We start from the raw sequence: 17,507 nt of genomic DNA on the forward strand, positions 1-17,507 counted from the left end.
TTTTTCTGTGTCAAGGAAAAAATACTTGGTCATAATATTTTAAATAAGTGTGCAAATTTATTTTAAAAATATTAATAAAAGTTTAGGGGATTTTTTTTTTTTTAATATGTAATTTATGTATAGTATCTGTGTATCGTGATCTTGTTTCTGTCATCATGAGCTTGACTCAATTGATTGAAACAATACATAAAATATCAAATTATCTACAATATCAAATGAGTCATTTTTTACAAGAGATCCAAGTTCACTTCCGTTGGTTCGACGCTAATATTGATATAAATGGGTGATAAATACAAAATTTTATAAATTAGTACCAAGAAAAAAAGGAATTAAACAAAGAAAAAACCTGTTTATATTTTGATTGTGCAATTTGTTGTTTCATATAGTAAATTGGTTGGAGACCACTCAGTCTGAGACCAGACAGAAACAAGTGTGTATTTTTTATTTTTTTAGAGAGAGGGACAGACATGTGTTATCAACCAAATTTTCCTATAATTAGAAAACCAACAACACAACAAAATTTACATACTCTTCTCTCTTTCTCTCTCTCAAATCCTACTTTTGACTATTTCATCTTTCCCTCTAATACCCTTTGTTTTTTCATTAGCACAAAATTAACCTAATTAAACAAAATTCTGTGCACAATCTTTTTCATTGATGTCATCAGAAAAAGAAGGTACAGATGAATCATCAAAATGGATTCTTGAAAGCATTGATATCGTTCCTAATGTGGAAGTTCCTAAAAAGGATGAAGAAAATGAAAGCAAGGTTATAAAAGCTTCTGATAATGAAGCATTTTCGAATGTCGATAATTTGAGGAGCAGGAATAATAATAACAATATTAACAATAATGGAAGCAAAATGCGAAGGATGGAATCAGGTGCTGCAAGAGGGCTTAAGGGTTTACGGTTTCTTGATAGAACGGTTACAGGTAAAGAAGCTGATGCATGGAAGTCAATTGAGAAACGTTTTACGCAACATGCAGTTGATGGAATGTTATCAAAAGACAAATTTGGAACATGCATGGGTAACAATGTTGTTTTTGCTTTCTTGTTTTTGTTTTTTGTTTCTAATGATTTTAGTTGTTTGTTCTGAAGTTTGAGTTATGAATGTTGAAAACAATGTTTATATAGGTATGGGAGCAGATTCAAAGGATTTTGCTGGGGAACTGTATGAGGCATTGGCAAGGAGAAGGAATATATGTGCAGAAAATGGAATTACTTTGAATGAAGCTAGGGTTTTTTGGGAGGATATGACTAATAAAGATCTTGAATCAAGACTTCAAGTGTTCTTTGACATGTAAGGTCTATAAACATAGAAAACTTTATGTATATACCTTTCGCATGTTTTTTTTTGTCGGGTAGCCCTGGTGGCTGGAATCCACCTTTTTCAAGATGAATAAGTGGGGTGTTCGAGGTTCGAACCCCAGCCCTGCATATAACAATCCATGTACCTGCCAACTTAGCTATGCTCATGGGGACAAACCTTCTGCATGTTAATAACTTTAGATGGGCAAAACCTGCTTGAGTTGGCCTAGTGGTATTGACTTGGGACCTGGGAGGGTGCTCCTCCTTAAGGTCTCACGTTCGATTCTCCACGGTGCCAAATTGAGTGGGCTAATTTAACTTCTTAAAAAAAAAATTAGATAGCCAAATGTTGGTATATTAGTAGCTTCTTCAAAAAAACAAAACTTTAGATAGGCAAATGTTGGTATAGTAGATGTTATTATGTTACTATTTTCTCCTTCTTCCGGGGTTGAGCTCTGGCCCTTTTAGCTCCTTCAACATTTTAACCTTTAGCTCGAACTATTTGAGCTACCTACTTTTGCATGTTAAATGAATGATTTCATATTGAGTGGAGTTATATAAAAGAACTAAAGTCATTTTCAGGTGTGACAAGAATGGAGATGGTAGGTTATCCGAAGAGGAGGTTAAGGAGGTGAGTATTGAGATTATGTAAATTCTTTTTATACCAATCTTTTTTCCTATGATGCACTGACCAAAAACAGACTCAAACATTGGTAATAGTTTGAAAAATTGAAATGATTGTATGTTCATGTGTCAGATATTTGGTCACGCTTTCAATACATATTGTCGAGTGTTGGTGCTACGTAGCTTTATACAATTCTGTTAAATAGAATTCTAACTGTTTTTGTGTAAAAGGTTATAGTGTTGAGTGCTTCTGCAAATAGATTGGGAAATCTTAAACAACATGCTGATAATTATGCTTCTTTGATCATGGAAGAGCTTGATCCAGATCATAATGGATATATAGAGGTAATTAGAATTAGAAGCCGATTAAATTGTAACGACATATATCTTCTGTTCAGAATGTTTTTTAAATTTACATCTCTTGAAAACAGATGTGGCAGCTTGAAACTCTATTAAGGGAAATGGTTAGTGCAGAAGATGGCAAACCAAAACTTGGTACAAGAACACAAACTTTAACTAGAGCTATGATACCATGCAAGTATCGAACTCCTATTAGAAAATGGATCACGAAAACCGCAGAATTTGTAAATGAACAGTGGAAAAAAATATGGATTATCGTTCTTTGGTTAGCCATAAACTTGGTACTTTTCGTTTGGAAGTTTCTCCAATACAAGGAAAGACCAGCATATGAAGTAATGGGATCATGTCTATGTTTTGCAAAGGGTTCTGCTGAGACTCTCAAATTCAACATGGCTCTAATTGTCCTTACAATGTGTAGAAGAACACTTACAAAGTTACGAGGAACATTTCTTAGTCAAATCATTCCTTTTGATGACAACATAAACTTTCATAAAATCATTGCAGTTGGCGTAGTTATAGGAACTTTAATCCATGTAGGTGTGCATGTATCTTGTGATTTTCCAAGATTAGTTTCTTGTCCGACCGAAAAATTTATGGCGATACTTGGATCCGGTTTTGATTATAAGCAGCCTAGTTACTTGACCCTTGTTACAAGTCCTCCTGGTATAACTGGAATTTTCATGGTCTTGATTATGGCTTTTTCTTTCACTTTGGCAACTCATTACTTTAGAAAAAGCGTTGTCACGTTACCTTCGCCGTTGCATCATTTGGCCGGATTCAATTCCTTTTGGTATGCTCATCATTTGCTTATTCTGGTGTATATACTCCTAGTCATACATGGATACTTTCTATTTCTCACAAAGGCTTGGCATAAAAAGACGGTATGTGTCATTCTCTTAACATTCTAAATTATTCAAATTACCAAAATTTCAGTACCGATTCAGATTTAAATTATTCTCTCTAAATGCAGACTTGGATGTACCTTGTAGTTCCACTAGTGCTCTATGGTATTGAGAGAGTTCATCCATTTTATAAGAGTAAAGATCACCGCGTGAACGTCATTAAGGTATGTGTGTGTGTCAACAAATTCTCCTCCTTGAATTTTTATTTATGCCGAAACAGGAAAATAATATTACTATTTGAATATTTCAGGCAATAATCTACACAGGAAATGTTCTAGCACTATACATGACCAGGCCACAAGGATTCAAGTATCAAAGTGGAATGTATCTTTTTGTCAAGTGTCCAGATATATCTAGTTTTGAATGGTAATTATGATCTACTTGGATGATATTTTGAGCACAAAAGTTAATTTTTCTGCAAAATTATTTTTACTTAGGACAATCGAATTTACTCTTTTTTACAGGCATCCTTTCTCCATCACCTCTGCACCTGGAGACGATTACTTGAGTGTTCATATACGAACCTTAGGAGATTGGACTACAGAACTTAGAAACATATTTGCAAAGGTGATGTTTATGTATGAACTGAGAACTCAACCATATGTTCAGTTAGGTATGAAGCACGCATACAGACACGGACACCGGACAACACGAACACTAACATGTGGACATCGCTAATAATTTGAGAAAATTACATAATTCAGTGTAATTACAAGTGTCGGTGTCGGACACGACACATGTCCGACACCAGGACACGCCTAATCCGAGAAGTGTCCGTGCTTCATAGAGTCAAGGTTTATCAGAAATAGGGTTGAATATGTTTTTAGAATTACGGATGTTTCAAGCTTCGTCGCTATAAAAAATTGAACCACAATATTCGGTCCCTGCATTTTATCCCTACCAATGCTTTTAGTACGTACAGAGGACTAAGAAACGTATCCATTATTTTTAAAGGCATGACTAAAAACACCCGTTTTTATAAAACGGTAGGAGCCTCAAAGGTATAGAGACTAAAAACATATTTAACCTGAGAAATATGATGATCTTTGAACTTGAACATCTAGTTGTGTACTATTTACTAAGACTTGAACATGCAGGCTTGTGAGCCTCAAAGTGCAATCCCAAGGGGAAGCCTTATGAGGATGGAAACTAGAGCATACTCAAAATCAAGTATTGACAATTCAAAACCAAGGTGAATAAAAACTCTTGGTACTTATTTTTCCATAATGTTATGATGTACTGATATTATTTTACCCTTTCTAGTATTAGATATCCAAAGATCCTCATTAAAGGACCCTATGGAGCACCAGCACAAAGCTATAAGCATTATGATGTACTCTTGCTCATTGGTCTAGGAATTGGGGCCACACCAATGATAAGTATTTTGAAAGATATCTTGAACCAAATGAAGATGGCAAGTCCTCAACAAGTAAGTCACAACGAGCCGATTTGACCAACACTTTAGATTGAAGGCCTGTATGGCGGCACGATACTAACATATGTGGTTACATTAAATAACATTATTCTTCTCAAATTATTATAGGTGTCTATATGTCAGTGTTGAGTCTTTTTCACATATGTGTCAATACTTCATATCTTCTCCAAAAGTACCTAAGGAATTAGTTTCTCGATTTTTTAGATGCTCTCTCATTAGGTTCCACATAAACATAAACCGTAAATGAAGAACGAAAGATCTCATAAACTAAAAGCTAACCAAAATTAGGCCAAAATTAACAAAGTTTTATATACTTTTTGTAGGTGTATATTTATAGTTTATGCACAAGTACTAATTCTTAGGGTTAACATAACAGGAAAAGTCTGAGAAGGGCTCCTTCAGTAGCAATAGCTCCGACGAAGATAGAAAAGGTCCTGAAAGAGCATACTTTTATTGGGTAACAAGGGAACAAGCTTCATTTGAATGGTTCAAAGGTGTTATGGATGATATTGCAGAACATGACAGTGATGTAAGATTAAGTACCAAACTTTTTGCTTTTTAACCTCGACCTAACACAGTTTTAGAAGTTTTTAACATGTATCAATGCTGCAGGGTGTTATAGAAATGCATAACTATTTGACTAGTGTTTATGAGGAAGGTGATGCAAGATCTGCACTTATTGCCATGATTCAGAGGCTGCAGCATGCTAAAAATGGAGTTGATGTAGTTTCAGAAAGCCGGGTATATTTTGATTTAGTTCTCGTTTAGTGTTAACATTTTTTCATAATGCAATCAAAGATTAAGCTTTTATCATATGATGTTATACCATATCCAGATAAGAACTCATTTTGCTAGACCAAACTGGAAAAAGGTCTTCTCTCAGTTAGCTACAACACACGAAAGTTCTCGAATAGGTATGCATAATTGTGAAATTTTTAAGCCCTAATTGATTTAAGAAAATGTTTTCTGTCATTAATTTTAATTACAAAACGATCACTTTATGTACGTCCTTTTCTGTTTTCAAATATTTGGATGGAAACACTACAATTTTTGTATCTTTGTTATGGTTTTATATTCTGGCCACGGTTGTTACGCTGAAAATAGTTATATTACGGAAAAATGTGGACGATGCAGTTGAAATTGTGGTTGCGATGACATTACTAACACCTCAAAATCCTTAATATTGAGGCCTCAATTTCAATTACAGTCCGTAACTTAAAACCATGATTGTTTCCTATGCATTTTTTTTTGTCAAGTAGCCTAGTAGCTAGAAATTCACCTTTCATAAGGTGAATAAGCGAGGTGTCCGGGCTTCAAACCCGGACCCCTGCATATATCATGCATTGTCCCTACCAGATTGTTTCCTATTCAAATCTTCGAAATTTATGTTGCTATTTACTTGATACAGGTGTATTTTACTGTGGAAGTCCTACTCTTACAAAATCATTGAAGAGCCTTTGTCAAGAGTTTAGCCTAAACACATCTACCCGCTTTCATTTTCATAAAGAGAACTTCTAAAGGAACAATTCACACAGCTAAAGCATCAATCCACAATTATCAAGCAATATAGATTGTAGACTATTTTTTAAACCCATAGATTAGTGATGTTGTAATAATGGTTTACAAATTTTGACTATGTAGCAAGATTTCTTAGAGTATAAATTTTGTAATAGTGTTGCTAATTTTTTTTCCTTTCACCGTTGTGATTTTGTAATAATGGTTTACTAATTTTGAGTATGCTTTTCTAACCCTCTTACATTTGATCTTATCCATGCTTTCAAACTTTGAGAAAATGTCCAATTCAAAAATGGGAAATGATAGATCCAGTGATACTGTATAAAGAAAATTTCAAGACAGTGTATTTGCTAACACTTTTCCTTAATTACACACCATTACCTCCCTTGATTTCCGGCAAATAACAAATTTAATTGGCTGAGATCTTTTCTTAATCAATTCTTCATAAAATCTCTCTAGATAAATAGCAATGCTCTTCAGAAATAGTTGGGAGGTTCCTTCCTTACCTTCTAATTCTAAAATCTACAAAACTTACCTTTTTATTTGCATTTCTTTTAATTTCCTTATAATTTTTTTTTTATGCTTTCATTATAACTATTTTTCACTTCATACCATGCTAAGAATCTTTGTTTTAACATTAGGGACTTAAAATGTTCCTCCTTCTTTTGTATGTATGAATAGAAGGAAACTAGGCAAACATGTGATGAATCTTCACTAAATTTGATGAAATAGCATGATCTGTGTTACATTTTCAAGCAGTAACTTAGTTAGAATGGAATAAATTGCCAAGTCTTTATGTTGGTATTAGTTGTTGTTACTTTTTCAACTCATTTGATTCAAAATCTTGTTATCCCCCTTTTGGTTTTGTAAGTTATACAATCATGTGTATCTTATCTTTCTTTGTGTTGATATTAGGTGTAACTTAGTTAGAAAAATAATGTAAATACTTTGTCTGGTTGGTTATATATAAATCTTATTTTCTTATTTCGATGTTTTTTATTCAGCACTTAATGCTTTTTCAATGTGCAATCTGAAATTGATCATTGGATTTAACGAAGCTTACTCTTGAATTAACTTTATATCTTATTGTTTCACCCATTTACAATTTGTCATTTAAACAACAACGTTTTTGTTTATGAAGCATAACTTAAGATTAAACAAACAGCTAAATGGTTAGATTTTGAAGTCTCTATGGATCGATAAACTTAATACTTTAACACAAAAAAATTGCACTTATCAGTTTGTTAATCATTCACGAGCAAATAATAAATTCAACATATAATCGCAAAGGTTCGAGATGTCACTCCATCAATAATCCAAAATACTCACAAGTCATCATAATCATAAAACAGTCGCAGCGGATTCATAAAGTAAAACAACATAAAATCATCGTCTCAACATATCAAAATACATCAAACATGAGAACTCATGGTTTCTCAAAACATAAATCCATAATAAGATAAAATATAAACAGACTCCTAGACACCCTAATCAGAGCACAACCACTAAGACTCCAAAAGCAAAAGCACGAAAAGAAGGATAGGCATCAAGCCGTCCTCGGAAACTCACGTCGATCAAGCGTCCTCAACATGCATGTCTACACCACATAATAATGTAGGCGACCAAACAGCCATTGTAGGGTAAGATAAACATTCACATAAAAAAGACATGAATATAAGCATAGTATTTAGGAATTTAAAACATCGTATATGGATATACATATTCATTTCCTAAACTACCACTCCTCTCATTCATAATTTCTCATTTCGAATAAAACAGTTCAACAAGAAAGCAAGCACTAAGAGTTTCCAAGGGTCGAGTTTCTCTCCTCACTCTGAGTCTATAGGGTATTTTTTGTTTCTTTTGTAATTTGTCTTTAGTTACCATGAGTAACTAAATCTTTTTAGGCTAAGGTTCTAACATGAACCTCTATTATGTTTGTTGGATAATTTATTAAATTTAAAGTCTTTATTCATTATTTTTCGAATGCTATTTAATTTTACTATCGTGCGTAAGATTTGTCTCCTCTGAAACATGACCCTGATATATAGGAATTTAGGGAGGTGACATACCTAATATTGGTGTATACATGTCTTACTCAGGAAGTAACTAATCTAATTAGGGAAACAAGTGACTTCACGACTTAATTCAGCCCAGTAACTTCATTCTCCTCGAACTTTGGTAAGGTAGACGCTTATAGGGTTACACGTTTGTAGAACTACTGAGAGGGAGAGTGTCATATGTTCTTCTAAGATTCAATAGGTGAGGGAACCTTTAGGATACTTTGAATTTAGGACCTCTATTATCCATCATTGTTTCAAATACTTATGAGAAAGTAAGAACCTACATGTAAGCACTGAAAGCCCTAAACACTGAAACCCGTAGCACCTCCAGTGTAATGGTTGCAACTAACAACTGGAGGGGAATGAACTAATATCTCTGAGAGAGTAAGACCCCACGCGTACATACCTGTGTGATCAGCAGGTGCAACTAGACAGCTGATAGGCAGTAAAACCCCGTAAACTCGTCACTTGAATAGGAAACTTTAAAAGTTGAATAAGACTTGACTGTTACGTAATTCCAACAAATATATATAGGGGATTCAAAGAATTCTAACCACCGCTAACATGCTGCAATCAGAACTGGTCAACTTTGCTCTGTTGCAAACAGGTCAACTTTGAAAAACTCTAAACCCTTATCTCTTTTATTTTATTTTGTTCCTAAATAAGTAACGTGAATTGTTTGGTTGAAACGACAATCCACGTGAATATGATATTTTACTTATCACTTACTTGGTAACCCATTTGGTACACTTGCCTAATCCGATCATTAGAATGTCTGCATGTACACAAACCACGTCCTTTGAAGCTTACAAACGCCCAAAACCACTGCACCGAATGTCATCATTCATCAGGTACAATCAAATATTATATGTTTTGTATAACCCCAAATTTTTTTTAATGTTTGCCTAAAAAATACTTTATATATATATATATATATATATATATATATATATATATATATATATATATATATATTTAACATGTATAGATTATCATTTATAAAAACCAATATACTTAGTAAAAAAAATTATTAAATAAATAAATATTCATATACTAAACAAAATCATTGTAATTATGACCATGAAATAAAAAATAACACAATTGTAATAATAAGAATAATAATTATAATACTCCATTAATGCATATTAATTAAAATGTAGACAAAAAAATATACTGAACATGCATATTAATCATGTTCGTTGAATATTTTCAAAGGAGTACGTTGAATACCATTAATGCATATTTTGCCATGTAATAATAAGAATAATAATTATAATACTCTGGAGTACGTTGAATACCATTAATGCATTTTTATTTTTCAACGGTCTCTTTTTTCTGTTGAGTATTTTCAAAGGTTTTTATTGTTTTTCCTTATTCTCTCTCAAATAGATAATATATAATGAACATGCATATTAATCATGCTTCTCACACAACACAAACTATAATTTCACATCCTATACAATGGCTTTTTCATTTTATCAATCGTTTCTTTTCTTGATTTTGTGCATTGCTTTGGTTCTTCCTTCAGGTAACATGAAAATTCCTACTAATTTCATTTACAAATATGATTTTTACTACAAGTATTCCTAGTCTAATGAATCAAAGATTTAAAAATAAAAAAGTTTAAGTAGTTTGATCAAAGTTCCAAAATAATTTGCTTTGGTGATTATGAAATTCTTGTCAAATGCGTAAAAAACTATGACATGGCAAAATTTATTTTATTGAACATCTGGATATCACAATTTAACTTCTTTTGTTGGCTGCAGGATTGGCAATTACGAAAGATCCAAATGCCCAGTGTGTAGCGTCATGTGTGCTTCTCCCAAAACAATGCCCTATATTTTGTAAGACCAGGGGTTATAAAAGAGGTGGCCAGTGTCAATTTTATGGAAAGCTAAATTTGTGTTGTTGTTTTCAAAATCCTCCTTAATTACGATAGAGTTTTGAGTTTAAAAGAATATACACCCTCCGGTCATTATTATAAGCAAAAATTTATATTTTAGATTCATTCAATTAATGATGTAGTAATGTTGTTTTTTTGTTTATTACGGTGACAGGAGGGTGTATTGTGTAAAATCATTGAATTTTGTTGATGATTTTATTAAAGTAATAATAAACGAAGTTAAATTAGAATAAATTCAATATGTTGGATGTATTGATTCTTTGCATTAAAATAAACGTGCTCTTCTATTTTTCAACCATTTTTCTTTTCCATTGATTCTACTAAATGTTGAGAGTTAATATTATTTAAATTCAACAATAGCTAGAATTATTCAAGCCAATTAACATCACACCATATACTTGAATAATTAGACCCTAAACATCTCAAGATACCAACAAAAGTCCTAATATATGTAGATTCTACTACACCGCGATTGCAGAGAAGTATTTCACCAACTGTTGTGTATCGGACAACACTCAAGCAACTTGATCCAATTCCAACTTACGAGACACATAAATCATCCTAACTAGTACAAAAACACCGGTGCAGATGAGCATGACAGCCGAAGAATGACACAATAAAAACAACCAAGCAGACCAGCTACAAAATCTCATTAACCTTCCATTAATCTAGGACAGAATGACATAGTAAGATTCAAGTAAGTTGACTTTCAAAACATTAATATATTTATAGTGGAAATTTTAGAGCTGAACGATGATGCAGGATTAACCGGTATCTTATAGGAGCTTTTCTCTATATTGAAAGCACAGAGTATGCATGGTCATTTTTCACATAAAGAATAAGCTGTGTATCATACATATCAATTAAAATGCTTGAATTGCCTGATATTTGAACTTGACAAAATAAAACTTATTCAATAGTTGTTGTAAATTGGAAATTTATCTAATACACATGGTCATGGTTTTTCTTTTTATTGTATGTGTGAGAGAGACAAAATGAAAAGAACTTTACCTCTAATTTTGCATTTCTACTACCAAATGAAGCCATGACATATTGTTAAAGCTTAGTTCAGCTTAACACTACCTGCCAGAAGAAAAATAAAATTAAACTTATTAGAGATAAGGACATTCTTAGATTGAGAAATGGTGCTTTGACGGGGAAGACAATCGTATAAGACATTGCTTCAGTTGACCCTGATAATGATGAAGCAGAGATTTAGTCTTACATTGAGCACATTCGTGTTCACAAGTCTAATCATAGATTTAGAGACATGATTATTGAACTTCAATAGGGATGACATAGAATTATGACTCATGTTCAATAAGATATGTGTATAAAGGGGTATAACTTTATAAATGTATTGGTCAGAAAAATGTTAAAACCATATCATCAGTTTTTTAGTTTTTTCATGACAGAGGCACACATTGTCTCAAAACTTAGGTAAGCTACCAGGGAACCAAGAAAGAGAATGAGTTACCATCTCAATGCTCTTAGTAAACATCACGTGGCACAACTTTAAAGTGTCTATCAAATGCATATTTTCGACCATTAACATTGCCATTGTTACTTCTAACAAATTTCAATTGATGAAATTTTGCCAAATGCAAGAACTAAAAAACAACATAACACTACATTTTACAACAAAACTCAAAGGTGTGCATGGAAGAAGGATTACAAAGAAAGTCTGAAATACACAAATCAACCATACTAAGACACAAAAATACCTATAGTCCAGGACCAAATGCAAGAGATAAATGAACACAAAAGTGTCACACTAATAATAATACCCCAGTAACAGGGACACACTTTATAGCTATATAGAATACTGAATCAGCCCATAAACTGTGGAAATGCAAATACAATTGAAAGATCTACTCTAATCCTGCTTCACCAGCAACTAATCTTTAATTACTGATAGGAAACATCTCATGACTCAATTGAAAGTATCCAGGACTGACTGAGACCTCAGTAAATTTTCAGTCAGTAATTGAAGCAGGTGATTGAAATTTCAATGAACTGAATGTCTCCTAACATGTGACTTTGACACTCTCTAATTGAGTCATGAGATGTTTACAATCAGTAATTAAAGGATCAATGACAGCAATACATAAATTCAAATTCAGACAGTTTGTGACATTGACTACACCAGTTGAGATTGTTATTTTCTGCATGTTGAGCTCTAATTTATTTTAAGCATCTACATAAAGTCAATTGCGTTTTTTTAAGCATTTCAATATCTTGCATATACCTTTGCAAACCTCTTGCAGCAATATTGATTAATAAAACCACCTATCATATAAAGAGAATGAATCAAACAAACCTAAAGTTAGGGGCTTTTCATGAGAATAAACCTCATGGCAGGTATTTTGTCTTGTGGCCCATCAACTCAAAATGGCAAAGAGTAAGTCTGTACAAAATATTTCAGCTAACAATAAGCACATGCAATACAGTTCCATTCAAGCACTGTTTTATTAAGATGATCTCACCAGGAATTCAACATCATATGTGAAGATGATTTCCTTTACCTCTTCAACTTCCTGAGGAGTATTGGAGTTGACAACTGTATGTTTAGCATGAGGGTCACACGTTGATAAGCGAGTCTTTTCATCTCATTTCCCTTCATATTCATGTTTAACACTGCAAATCATCATTCAGAACCGAAAATCAGTACGAATCCATACCACAACTGGTTTGACAGACTGAATTCATAGAACAAATCAAGCACAGACATACAGACCTGAATGGCTTAACCTCAAAGCCCACTATTCTGGCAGATTCAGTGAGTGAATCTCTATGATATTTGACAGTAAATGCCAAATGGTTGTCTATAAAAAACTTCTCCTCCTTGCTCTGTGTATTTCAACATAGTAAGCACAAGAAGAAGAAAAAAATTGGCATTCGCAACAATAGACATTAATTTATAGTATATTGAGCATACCCCACCATATTGTCCTTTGAGTCCAACATGGAAACCAAGCTGATAAACAGTAGAATCCTGATCCACACGCTTTATTGGAACAACCAAAGGAAGGTTATCTAGAATCCTGCACATAGAAGGTAGAGGCATTGTAAGATCCTCAATATCAAGATAGTGGCAGAAAACAGGCATGGAAATATAAGACAATTTACTGGCACGCCGTACATGTTCACCCGATACTCGTCATCAATCTTCTTTTTGAATGCTATTGCAGTTTTGGCATCAAGTTTAAGCTTACACACAACATTGCACATTTGTGGTTCGCACATTTTGAACTGCAAATATGTCAAAGTAGAGTAAATCAGTTGAAAACCAAAACACAAGTTGCAAGAAGCAAGCAAGGATGACGCCATCATTTACGGAACACAGCCAAATAGTGCAAATATTATGTAATCTAAACAAATATACATAGACTGAATAATACAAATCCTCATATTTGTTAATTAACATCATCATGATCATACTCAATAACTTGAGCTCCACTACACTACACCAGAATTAACAGTCACAGGCTCCAATATAATTCATAAATTGCTTTTGGTTTTTTAGTGTATCTCAAAACAACATTTATGAAGGATTGACAGTGGAGCTCAGCGATCACATTGATTTATACTCTTCTAAATCCACGATTGTGATCACATTTTCAAAATATCTGATTGCTTCCTTTTTATCAAAACATATTTGAACTTGCTAAGGAAAGTCCATGCTACAATAGGCATTGTACTTTCTATTCTGTACAATGATAATTTTACTTACCGATTGGAAAATCAAAAGGGAGATACATGTTGGATGCATTGCAAATGAGCTTGATAATCAAGTGTAATAAATTCAGTGCAGGTAGAATGTAATAATTCATTAGTGCTTAGGACCTTGCAGCTTCTACTTCACTGTCGAATAACCCAAGATATATATACCTGCACGAAAGCATTGCAATCTCTATAACCAAACTAAAACACCTTTGCCAATTTTCCTCAATTCTCAGAAACATGTATGATACTACTATCTTATACATGTTTCTCATAACATGATAAAGAGCCTAAAAGTGTGTCGAGAATTAAGCTGAAACTCATTCACTTTTGTTGGAGGCCTTAGGATTTTAAATTCATAATATCTCATGTGATCATAGTAAATAACTAAAGTTAAATTAAAAATAGGTTCTCACTTTTTACCAAGGAATTGACCCATTCGAGCTTCCCAACGGCCACATTTGTGCAGTGTTCCTCCTCTGTACTTCGAACTCCGTCTTGAGAAAACATTGCTCTGTAGACGAAGTGTTTGCACAAACTCCTCTTTCCATAAATTCTTCGTCTAAGTAACAAAATAAAGAAAAATTACATGATATAATCCATCTAGTTTCACATTCATCAAGTATACTTGAAAATTCTCTAAGCTGTTTAAGATCATCATCATAATCATTCAAATTGAAATTTATGTCAGCACCAACTCCCCTGAATTTAATCGCAGCTCGATCATAGGCTCTGATATTCAAAATTTGGAATCTACTCACCAATAAAAAAATCAATGACACAGAAAAATTGAAAATATGTTCAAAGATTTACCTAGCAGCAGCATGAGCTGTGTCAAATCCACCTACAAAAATCAAATTTCAGTAAATTAAAAATACAAAACTCATAAAAACTATTGTCCTGCAGTCCTTGAGGTTGTCACCACTTTCTTGGAATATGCCTATTAGCTCTAAAAATTTGATACACATACCTTAGCTATTTCTTCAGAAGTGTCGATCATTCGTGCTCTGCTTTTCAAGTTTGTCACAACAGCATCAAAATCCATATTTATACCTCGCCTCAGATCCATTGCATTCATTCCAGCTGCTACTGATTTGCATCCTTCCTTAAATATTGCTCGGATAAGAACTGTAGCACAAGTGGTTCCTGCCAAAATTTATACCACTCATTAGTCGGGAGACAAAATGCACAATATCAGCTTGTCAAATGTGGCCGTATTTAGATTTAATTTCTAAAAAAGCATAAGATACTCCCTCCCTGCACATTTTTTTGGGTTTTACAATCCGAAAGTAAGACGCACGAGAAACTTGGAGGTGATGAAAAATTCACAAATTCATTATCATAAAATTTGTTTAGAAGTGTCTCCAGAAATTCACAAATTCATTATCATAAAAATCTCTCTAAAATAAAAGAAATTGAAAGAAAATGAATAAAGGATCATGTGTCTCTAACCTGTTGCATGACAAAGGGAACTACAAAACCATTGGTATTCATGTTATTGTGAAGAAGTGTTTCATAAGGCACAAAATTCATCGCTTGTAAATATTCATAGCTATCATCATCATCAACCCTGTTAATTCCAGAAGTTCCTTCACCATCTTTTCCTCTACTATTACTCCCCATCATAAACACAAACCAAGATTTTTTATAAAATCAACCCACAAATATTACCTTGATTTGTGAAAGAAACCTAAAAATAGGTTCAGCAAGCCACTCCCCGCAATTAGAAACCTTCTATCTATCATCGTCGCTTGAACTACCCTCTTAAGCGATATGATGTGTTGCTGCAACTCTATGGAAAACTGCAAATTAGGAAGAGATGTAGATAACTCAATGAAAACAACAAACCACAAATATTTATCTCACTCAAACATAATCATAAACTACCCAAGAGGTAGGTTCTACAACTAAAGGAACTCACCTTAAACATTTTTTTTTTAAAGTCTCAACGCTGCTTACGTCCCATTTCAGCTCCTGCTATGCCCCATAAGCACTTTTCTCAAAACAGCTTAACTGCAGCTTATGGCCTCTGCATGTTCCGAATTCATTCCAAACTTCAACCCACACAACCAAACACTTATGAACAACTTTTAGATCATTTATTCAGCAACTTAAACTTCAAAATCGCTTATTTTGCAATTATCATGCCAAAACCCGTATAGCTTTTTCTGCAGATTTTCAGCACTACAGTCCAACTTCTAATGTGTTTTCAGAATTCATTCTTGATCCAAATCGTACAAAATTTATATATAAACTGTAGGGAATTGAGGGTAGAATCTTAAAATCCAATAATTTCTCCATTTTGGGTTACACAGCAAAATTTTCGACCCATAATTCATAACCAGTCCAATACACTTTTTCTAACAATCTATCCATAAAATTCAGTCATGGTTCAACCATAATCAGTTTCAACCCACCATTACAAAATACAGTAGCAACCACCATTGTGAAATTCAAGCTTAATAAATAACTTACTTTAAGCCCTTGAAAAACACCTTAAGCTTATTTCTTCAAGTCTTCCCAAACTTGTTTCTTCCAACCAACACCCAAGCTTCTGCCCTAATTCATTCCCTAATTCCTTGCTTCCAATCATCCATTTAAGTCACCAGCAACCCAAAAATCCCCTTGTTATGTAGAAAGCATTATCACAATTGCATGTAGAATCCATTATTGTTTTGAAACATTTGGAGAAGATGGTGAATAGTGAGAAGGGGAGGCCGATGGGGTTTTTAGAGAGAGAGAGAGAGAAGTGAAAGAAAATTGTGAGAGAAAAGCGGAAGTGATTTGAAAAGAACAATTATATATAGGAGAAAGATAGATGATGTGTCAACAATTTAAATCCATCAATTAAGAAATGACTAAAGTGCCCCTAAATCAAGGGCTAAATTGGAAAAATTGATGGAAGTTTTTTTCTTGTATAGTGTATAGTAAGTAGATGTACTTTAATTAGCATAGTTTTAATCTAATAAATTTATGGACATCTATAAACTATAGATAGTAGATTTTGAAAATTTATGCAAGAGTTCACTAATTTAGTTTTAATCTAATAAATTTATGGGCATCTATAAACTATAGATATAGTAGATTTTGAAAATTTATGCAAGAGTTCACTAATTTAGTCTATATACTATTTATTAAAATTGATGGCATATGAATTTCCATTTTTGCCCCTAGGAGGGGCAATTTGGTAATTTCATAATTCATGGCTTTGGTTGAGTGCCAACTCACCAATAGCATATTAATTTTCATTTTTACCCCTAACCGATTTTTTTTAATTATTTTCTAATTTTTATATTTTTAATAACTTTTAATTATGTTTCAATTTTTATTTTTTTTAACTATTTTTCAATTTTTTTCTCCCAAATTCAGTTGCTTCTACATTGCCGCTGTGGGAGATTAATGTATCGTTTGACCCGGCTTTTTTCCAACTTTTCTACATTTTTAAGGAGAAGTTAGGTCAAACACAATATCAAGTACTTATTTAAAAAGGTACATTTTTTAATGCATCAAATTGAATAGAATGAGTTTTGGTTAAAAGTTGTTGAATGTTACTTTAAAAAACAACTTCTCGACAATTTATTTCACAAGCATCTCTCTTCAATTCACGTTGGGAATCTTTTCTTTTATTTTTTAATATTATATTTCAATATGTTTTTTCTTCCATTTAATTTTTTT

At 33.0% G+C, this 17,507-nt stretch overlaps 2 protein-coding genes across 7 annotated transcripts; one reads left to right on the top strand and one right to left on the bottom strand.

Annotated features, from left to right (window-relative positions):
* The first annotated feature begins 517 nt into the window (after positions 1–517).
* On the top strand, positions 518–6,384 carry LOC11410918 (putative respiratory burst oxidase homolog protein H). Of its 2 annotated transcripts, none has more exons than XM_024771273.1 (14): positions 518–1,027; positions 1,134–1,299; positions 1,890–1,938; positions 2,163–2,276; positions 2,363–3,172; positions 3,262–3,357; positions 3,444–3,559; positions 3,658–3,760; positions 4,291–4,385; positions 4,457–4,622; positions 5,005–5,157; positions 5,241–5,369; positions 5,464–5,542; positions 6,037–6,384. In XM_024771273.1, exons 1-14 carry the CDS (start codon positions 658–660, stop codon positions 6,144–6,146), a joined length of 2,556 nt encoding a protein of 851 aa, XP_024627041.1. In that variant the 5' UTR covers positions 518–657; the 3' UTR covers positions 6,147–6,384. The 2 variants fall into 2 exon arrangements, with proteins under 2 accessions (XP_024627041.1, XP_003623049.2); XM_003623001.3 differs by having other exon boundaries at positions 4,463–4,622.
* A 4,027-nt stretch (positions 6,385–10,411) lies between these two features.
* LOC11405793 (transmembrane 9 superfamily member 8) lies at positions 10,412–16,581 on the bottom strand. 5 transcript variants are annotated; one of them, XR_005643210.1, is made up of 14 exons: positions 15,754–16,581; positions 15,504–15,634; positions 15,285–15,402; positions 14,803–14,978; positions 14,646–14,676; positions 14,249–14,394; positions 13,843–14,000; positions 13,252–13,361; positions 13,053–13,153; positions 12,847–12,959; positions 12,596–12,746; positions 12,430–12,516; positions 11,121–11,192; positions 10,412–10,777 (listed from the first exon to the last, which is right to left on the bottom strand). XR_005643210.1 is itself a non-coding variant. In XM_039828220.1 (11 exons), exons 7-11 carry the CDS (start codon positions 13,879–13,881, stop codon positions 12,719–12,721), a joined length of 396 nt encoding a protein of 131 aa, XP_039684154.1. In that variant the 5' UTR covers positions 13,882–14,000; positions 14,249–14,394; positions 14,646–14,676; positions 14,803–14,978; positions 15,285–15,402; positions 15,504–15,634; positions 15,754–16,578; the 3' UTR covers positions 12,550–12,718. The 5 variants fall into 5 exon arrangements, 1 of the variants encoding a protein (XP_039684154.1); XR_005643208.1 differs by having other exon boundaries at positions 10,414–10,777; positions 12,635–12,746; positions 15,504–15,624; positions 15,754–16,580; XR_005643207.1 differs by having other exon boundaries at positions 10,414–10,777; positions 12,635–12,746; positions 15,754–16,580.
* Positions 16,582–17,507: the final 926 nt, after the last annotated feature.

Source organism: Medicago truncatula, chromosome 7, assembly GCF_003473485.1.
Source record: "Medicago truncatula cultivar Jemalong A17 chromosome 7, MtrunA17r5.0-ANR, whole genome shotgun sequence".
Taxonomy (NCBI): Eukaryota; Viridiplantae; Streptophyta; class Magnoliopsida; order Fabales; family Fabaceae; genus Medicago; species Medicago truncatula.

Excerpts from the sequence above, each read along its gene's own strand:
- LOC11410918 (XM_024771273.1), top strand. The coding sequence starts at position 658 with ATGTCATCAGAAAAAGAAGGTACAGATGAATCATCAAAATGGATTCTT. Across the intron at positions 2,277-2,362 it reads ATCATAATGGATATATAGAG|ATGTGGCAGCTTGAAACTCT; the intron begins GTAATTAGAATT and ends TCTTGAAAACAG. Across the intron at positions 3,560-3,657 it reads GATATATCTAGTTTTGAATG|GCATCCTTTCTCCATCACCT; the intron begins GTAATTATGATC and ends TCTTTTTTACAG.
- LOC11405793 (XM_039828220.1), bottom strand. The coding sequence starts at position 13,881 with ATGCATCCAACATGTATCTCCCTTTTGATTTTCCAATCG. Across the intron at positions 13,154-13,251 it reads GACGAGTATCGGGTGAACAT|GATTCTAGATAACCTTCCTT; the intron begins GTACGGCGTGCC and ends TTCTATGTGCAG. Across the intron at positions 12,960-13,047 it reads TCAAAGGACAATATGGTGGG|AGCAAGGAGGAGAAGTTTTT; the intron begins GTATGCTCAATA and ends TGAAATACACAG.